The sequence below is a fragment of the Chaetura pelagica genome, unplaced genomic scaffold, assembly GCF_000747805.2.
Source record: "Chaetura pelagica isolate M959 unplaced genomic scaffold, ChaPel_1.0 scaffold299, whole genome shotgun sequence".
NCBI classification, from domain to species: Eukaryota; Metazoa; Chordata; class Aves; order Apodiformes; family Apodidae; genus Chaetura; species Chaetura pelagica.
In genome coordinates, this window is record NW_009954507.1 from 306,598 (window position 1) to 313,871 (window position 7,274).

A 7,274-nucleotide genomic window follows, 5' to 3' on the forward strand; every position below is an offset into this window, starting at 1 on the left:
GTGCCCTCCCCCTGCCCGGGCAGCACGGCTGCTTCCCTGTTCCTGCCTCACCTTCTGCACCGATACAGGGGACAGGGGACAAGGGCAGGAGCCAGGAGCCTCTGCCCGCTGGCACCCCAGGGCTGCTTCACAGAGGCTTCCCAGGGCATCTTCCTCAGCCCCTTTCCCCACGGAGGGGCTGGAGCCCCCGCATCGCTGCCAGGTCTGTACCGACGCTGGGGACGAGAGCGGGAGGTGGTGGGGAACCAGCAGGTTGCGGGAGCCACGGAGCTGAACTGATGGAGAAGAGGGAGCAGGGCTCTGCCCGACGGGCTTTGTTGGCTTTTACGGTCGTGCCAAGTGTTTGCTTGCTCTTTTTGGGCTGGGTGTGAGCCCAAGGCAGCTGCATCTCCTGAGAGGATCAACTGGGTTGCATATCGTCTGGGGAAGGGTGCTGGGTTTTCCACTTCAAAATAATCTGATGCACACACGGTGTGTGTAAGAGAACTAAATTTCCGTCTTGTGAGCAGGTGAAACTGCTGCTCTTGGGGAGAAATCAGTGCACGCCAGTGCATGAGGGCTGCTTTTGAGAGTGGCAAAAGAACTTGCAGTGTTACTCAGGTGGGTAGGGATGGGTGGCCCTGGGTCTGCGTGGGAGAAGCTACAGATCTGATAAAGAAATGTGGGGACTGCAGACAGAGCGTGCATCTCGTGTGTCACTTCAAATCTGTTCATACTGCCCTGTTGGCTTCTGGGCTGCTCTGGTATTCCCTCGGATAGCGTCACAGTGTCCTGGATGCTGTCATGTTGCAAAATTTCCAGGAGCTGGAAGGAGGAAATGGCACTATCTTGTGCAATGCTCTGGCCTCCAGAAAGTTGTCTGACCTACTCATCCCTGTAACCAACAGCCAGGGAAATGAGCCAGGAAGGTCAGTAGATCCATTGTTTTATGCTGACAGAGAAGCATGTCATTGGCAGAAAATATGGGGGGGTGGGCAATGTGCAACTTTTGCTACTAGAGTAGCACAGGCATTTTTTTTGTGTGCAATCAGTTCAATGGAAGTTGCTAGAACTATTTATTTTCTAAAGGTATGTATTCTAGATTCCCTCAGTTTCTGGTGCTTGGTTACTGATAGTTTGGGCGTATGAGAGAGAGACTGTTGGAGATATTTGCTGGGTATAAATTAGAATATAGGTCCTTTGACTTGTGAGAGTCTGGAAAATTGTAATAGGAGATGAGCATGTGTTCTTTAATAGCCACCTCTGTCTACATCATAACTATCAGATTTTAACCTTGGGAAAGTACAGCTAGCCAAGTCAAATCAGTTAAGTCACCTAACACTCAAGGACAAAATTCCCATTGAGCTCCAAAGTATCACACCCTCTAGGTACATTACATGACAGAAAATCGCCTCTTTTCTTTTTAAATCCCAACAGTCAACCAGGACCCCACAACACCTTGCAGTGTGTCCTTGACTGAAGCTCAGCTGTTGGAATTGAGCCCGATTCAGACATGGGCGAAAGGACCGTGCTGGAGTTGGCAGGTCCAGCTGGGTTGGGTGCTCTCTTCTGGCAGGGTTATCTGGGCTCATGGAGCAGCCTCCAGCCTGCCCCTGAGTAGCCAAACCCCTTCTGCTTTGCCTTTGTTAGGGACCAGCCAGGTGCGAGTCAGTTCTGATATTTATAATGTAGACAGAAGTTACAGTCCATGCCAGATCTCTGCGGCTGCAGATCTCTCTATTTGAACTCAAGCATCAATTTACAGCTCTGTAGTGGTATCCACATCACACTCCTGTCTTCCCCGCAGCAGTGGGTGTTTCTTCCTCAGCACCTGGGCAAGCACAGTGTGCTCTTCAGTGGCTCAGTGTGGCCTCTCTACAGGCTCAAACACAGGCCAGAATCCACATCAGGCCGGCAGTCTCATGGACTTGCATTTTGCAGCTCTAGCACTCCACAGCTGTAAGCATTTGGGTGTTCAAGAGATTAAGAGTTGGTCTGTTGTTGCATGGTCATACTGAAGTGACATGGCATTAGCCATGTCCAGGGACAGTTTCTGAGATAGCAGATAGACATGATACACGTGGAGCCTTATCCACACTTGTCCATGCATCTCCATCCCTCAGTCCCACAGTGTGCTCTGCCTCGTAGCTCCAGGAGTTACTGGTCTTGGCTGTCACAGAGCTCCATCATGTGCAGTCTTTTTAAAGCACAGGGCAGTGATGGCTTAAAGCTTTCTTGTCTGATTTCTGCTGTTAACTGTTAAATTGCAACCTTGACAGATGCCCCTGTCAGAGGCCCCCCAGCCCTCTACTTCAGGAGGTGGCTCTAAGGGTTGGTGCTGCGCCAGTTTTCCTTCCACCCCTGAGAGAAGATACTACCATGAACAAAGTGGCCACCAGAGTTTTGTTTATTTGTCATTTTTCCTTCAAAACAGCAGCTTTCAGTCTCTAGTGGGTCTTCTTTCCCTCAGCTCTGCCCCATGGCTCTTGCCCAAGCCATGGAGATTTGGGGGAGCAGCAGGTATTTCTTTAGGGGAGGTGGGAGGTGTTGAGGGGTTGAGCAGTGTGAACAGACTCTGGCGTGCTTGGGAGTAAGTAGAGTATGACTCAGTCTTCTCTATGCAGGGGCCTTTGAGGTATGAGGGAAGGGGATGGTGGGTTTGGGTTGGGTTTTTTCACTACCATTGGCATTTCCCCACTGCAAGAAACAGCTCACCTAGGGGAAATCATGCATAGAGCAGTGTCCAGGTAAAGGGCAACCCAAGAAATTCGGGCCAGCAGACTGAGAAAGTAAACACTATCTAGGACCTTCACTGAAGTTAGATCAAATGCATGACTTTACACCTGCTAAGAACCTGTTTGGTACTGAGCAGTATTTTAAAATGCTTTGGAAGGGTTGGTTAAGCTGCCTTCAGATCCTTTCCCCCCTGCTACTGACTGTAGAAACTGTAGGCTGTACCCATCCCCAACTTTGGAAAACTGCCTGTGGCATCTTGCCTGTCATCCTAAATCCACTCTCTCTGTGAAGACAACAGTCAGAGGAAGTCCTTCTCCAACTCCCATGAGAAATCCATGGCATGAGAAAGAGCAGCAGCAGGTAGCAGAAAAGAAAGGGATAAGGCTCAGTGAGCAAGGGCCACCTGCAGTGGTGCTGCACAGCACAACAGACCATGGCCAGCAGGGCAGCAGTTCAGGTCATTGTTGACACATGATGGAAGATGAGCTTGGGCAATGAACCCATGTGTTGGGAAACAACCTGCACCAAACCAATCACTTTTGCTTTGGAGATCTATGTCACCTGTATTTAGTGTAATGGATGGAGAAGCAGCAATGCACCTGAGAGCAGGATGTGGCCCAGCCTGCTGCCAACCTTAGGGAATTTCCTCTGAATCCCTGGCCAGTGAAAAAGTTGCTGAAGAGTTAAGTTTTGCCCCAGGTGATTTTTAATACAGGCGGTTGACTTCTCAGTGCTTGCCCCCTCAAAATAGACAGAGGAAGGGTGACCCCCCAGCACACACTGAAGCCTCCAGTCGGCTGGAGTAGGGTGGGGACCACCATCCCAGGCAAGGTCCTAGCTTTCCAGGATGCAACCCAGGTTAACTGGTATTCTGACTTTGGGCTGGGTATGTTTTCACTCATAGCCCCTCAGGAGGGCCCCAAGAGGGGACCGGGGCAGTGGCTGCAATTTGCAGCCCATCAGCAGTCATCTGTAGAGAGTAGCAGGGTGCAGAAAACCACTCTGGTTATGGTCAAAACAGTTCTTGGGACAGTGACTCCAAGACAGACCATCAGTCATGGAGTAGGCCAGTGACACAGGTGGTTCTTCCCAGCCCTGTGTACTCCAGCTTTAAACTGGTCCCAGTATGGATTTTGGTGGAGTTGCACAAGGCTTGTGCAGTGGCAGATGAGGCCTTCAGGCTTGTTGAGAGCTCTGGAGATTTCCTGAGGAACAGCAGTCTGACCTCTCTCTCCCTTAACCTTTCCTGTTAATGCTGCTTGATGCAGTCAGGGAGATGGGGCCAGTTATCTCCCTGGTGGCTTCCAGCCCAGCTGGTGTGCAAGCAGCCCAGAAGTGGACAACACCTTGCAACCCTCAGAAGCCTCCCAAAAGAATATAGGGAGGCAGCTGAAGATATTCAGCCTCAGAGTGTCAATTCATCAGCACCAGAAATGTTGTCAGTGCTATTGATGATTATTATGAGAAATGATTGCCTGTCTTTCCGGAGAAAGTGGAGAGATCCAGTGAAATGCCTCTTTATATTTTGTCTAAAAGTTATTGCCGTGATTTGCAAATGGTTTTAGAATTTACAGTGTCGACACGTTCCACACACTTAGGAGGAGTAATCTCAGATAAAGGTTTAAACTTCTTTTTCTTTTCCTTCCTTCTTAAAGGATTTGAACACAGCTGTGAAATGTGAATAGATTTTAACTATTAAGCCCAAACTGCCAAGATGTTATTTCCTGTAGCTTTGACTCACGCAACTGAAGAAATGAATTGGATCAGAATATTGGTTTTGTACAGGGGATTTTTGTCTCCCTCTGCCACCCCCAGGCTCAGCTCTATTTAAAGCCAAAATACCAAGGCATACTCTCATGGGTGCTCATTTTTCCTGCTGGCAAGTCACCTGGTGGCAGGAACTGTTTGCTTGGAGCAGAGTGAGGCTGAGCTCCCCCGGGAACCTGACCTGGGCTCACAGTGGTCACCCACTCACCAGGGGAAGGAGCCTGATGTCATCTAGTGTGGGCTGGTGCCACTTGAGTCACCCAGGATCGCATGGTGATGAGAACAGGGCTTTCTCCATAGAATATACCACCCTGAGCTGAGCTTCTGACTTCTGGTGACACCTTGCCCCAAATCCATGACCGACCACCTGGGAGATCTAGCAGAAGGGTTAGCAGAAAAAATCAGCACATGCAGTTGCAGGAGCAATGAATTATGGGAGTGTTTGTTCATATTCGTGTCTGCATTCATTTTATTAATCCACAACAGCACGTGCTGGCACAGAGTAAACCACTGTTCTTCATATAAGCCACAGCAGGTCATGAGACCAGTGTCCTCCTTTCCTCTGTCTCAGCATCTCCTTTCTCAGCATTTAGGCCATAATGAGGTGCAGACAATTCAAAGAAGCCTCCAGATACATCTCGTCTACTACAGTGTCATTACCAGCAGCTGGAGGCTGCGTGCACAGCTAAACTCCCCTCTGTGCAGAGGTCCTGCACATCTATGCATCATTAATGTCCCCCTCACAGAGGGGTGTAATTGCTGCCCAGGCCTTTTGGTCGCTTTCTGCCCAAGGGTTCATTTAATTCTTGATGTATTATAGATTCTTGTAACATAATACCTCTTTTTAAAAATGACAACAACAAAAGGTGAGTGTGCTGGAGAAGCTTTTGCTAACAGGCTTGCCTGCTCTCACAGATTTAAGGCTGTAGAAAGCACTGACAGCCATCTTACACGATTACAAGATTGCTGTCACAGAAGTCACCTTGAATAACAGTACCCCATTCAGATGTGCTAAGGGCAAAAACAGAGGGAGGCTGTTGTTTTAATTTTCTAGAGTCAATTAAATTAGGCATTGTAGTGAGATTGTCAGTCATGTTACCTGGCTGCTGAGGCTTTGGGGCTGCAGTACTGATCAGATTGCTCTTCCTAAGTGATTTACAGCTGACATTGGGAAGGGGAAAAGGACCTTTCGGCTTCTCGCGTAAGACTCGTCAATGCAGAGTGCCATGGCTGGGAGGCTTTGGCTATACTTGGTGTTACCATCTCCTGCCCTATTCCTGACCTGCAGTGATGCCAGTGGACATTCTCCTGACCAGACAATAAAGCACCAGTTGCATAGCAATTTAGTTTGGAGGACAAAGCAGTGAACTACCAGGGTAGAACTGCCAGTCCATAGGAGGAAGGACGAAGGGAGATGCTTTTTCTTTCCACCACTGGATAGGCAGTAGCTACAGACTCCCTCTGTATTCACTCCTTGGGCAAGTGCCCATTGGGAAGTTGCATTAAATTATTGTGGAATACATTTCTGTCAGATGTTCAGTTCCTCATTTTTCCATGATGTGTATCATGATGAGAGCTGAAGAAGAAAGGCAAGATTCCTCAACAGGGGTGGCCAGGAGGAGCTTGCTACAGGTACTGAGTGATTTCAGCTACAAAGGTTTTGTTTCCAAATCCAATCCATAAGATGAAATTAGAGGCAAGAGAACAAAAGGAAGCCATGACAACAATCTTCAAAACCAGAAACAGTTGCCACAGAGTAGGAGTGAGACATTCTTCATGTCTGTGGGGGCTTAGGGGGGGAAGTCATGAGCTTTAAATAGCAGCATGTGAGGCCTGGGTGAGGTATCATGTGAGTGACCAACATCTGGGGCAGCTGCACACTGCAACTGGCCAGTTAGAGGAGGGTTTGCAAGGCCAGCATTTACGGGGGATGGACTCCACCCAGCTGGCCTGGCTTGGAAACAGGAGGTGAAGAGGTCCCTCCAGGCTGGGCCAGCTACTCGTCCTCTGCTCTGAGCCCAAAGAGGGGAACCAGTAAAGGGAGTCAGAGATAACTGCATCTTTATCTAATAATTTATCTGACATGTCCTTGATTTTTGTGCTTTTCTAGCAAAACTACAAATACGGAAGAAAGAAGTGTGAAGGACAGAGAAGATGTTGGTGCTGTCTAATGACACAGCCCTGAATTCTCTCCTCTCCAAGCTGCTTCAAGACTACCTGGAACAGACAAACAGCTCTGCACCTTCCCAGGTCAGAAGTGCTGGCAGCAACCTGGAAATCATCTACGTGCTGCTGATGGTTGGCCTCTTCGGCTTCTTCACGGTGGGAGTCATGCTGACCAACATCCGTGCCAGGAAGCTGGAGGGCTCCCGTGACCCCTACAACACCTACATTGCCACAGACATTTGGCACAAGAAGGACAGGGAGTATTTTCAAGCCAAGCTCATAGAAAATTACAAGCTGTGCTGCGTCTTTGAAAACCAGCTGGCCGTGGAGCAGCCAAGCATGCAGATTCCTGAAGCAAAGTCTCCCTAACAAAATGGGAGAGAGGATTGCAGTTTGCACAGGGACAACCTGAACGATGCCTGGTGTGAACCAGGCTAGCTGCTTGGCCATCTGCAGAGCCATAGATAGTGGCATTGCTCAGGCTGAATAATCATGATCTGATGGTGAAGCTGATGGGTCTCTGATGGACCCAGTGCTGCAAAAGTGCCCAGCCACCATGTGCTTTGTTGTAGTCAATGTCAGGTCAAGGAGGAGGACACACAATGGGAGTATCATGGTCTCATCAG

The 7,274-nt window shown here is 49.1% G+C and overlaps 1 protein-coding gene across 1 annotated transcript; it reads left to right on the top strand.

The window, feature by feature from the left end:
- Positions 1-6,636: 6,636 nt before the first annotated feature.
- On the top strand, positions 6,637-7,017 carry KCNE1 (potassium voltage-gated channel, Isk-related family, member 1). The gene has a single exon (XM_010004659.1). It carries the CDS (start codon positions 6,637-6,639, stop codon positions 7,015-7,017), a length of 381 nt encoding a protein of 126 aa, XP_010002961.1.
- Positions 7,018-7,274: the final 257 nt, after the last annotated feature.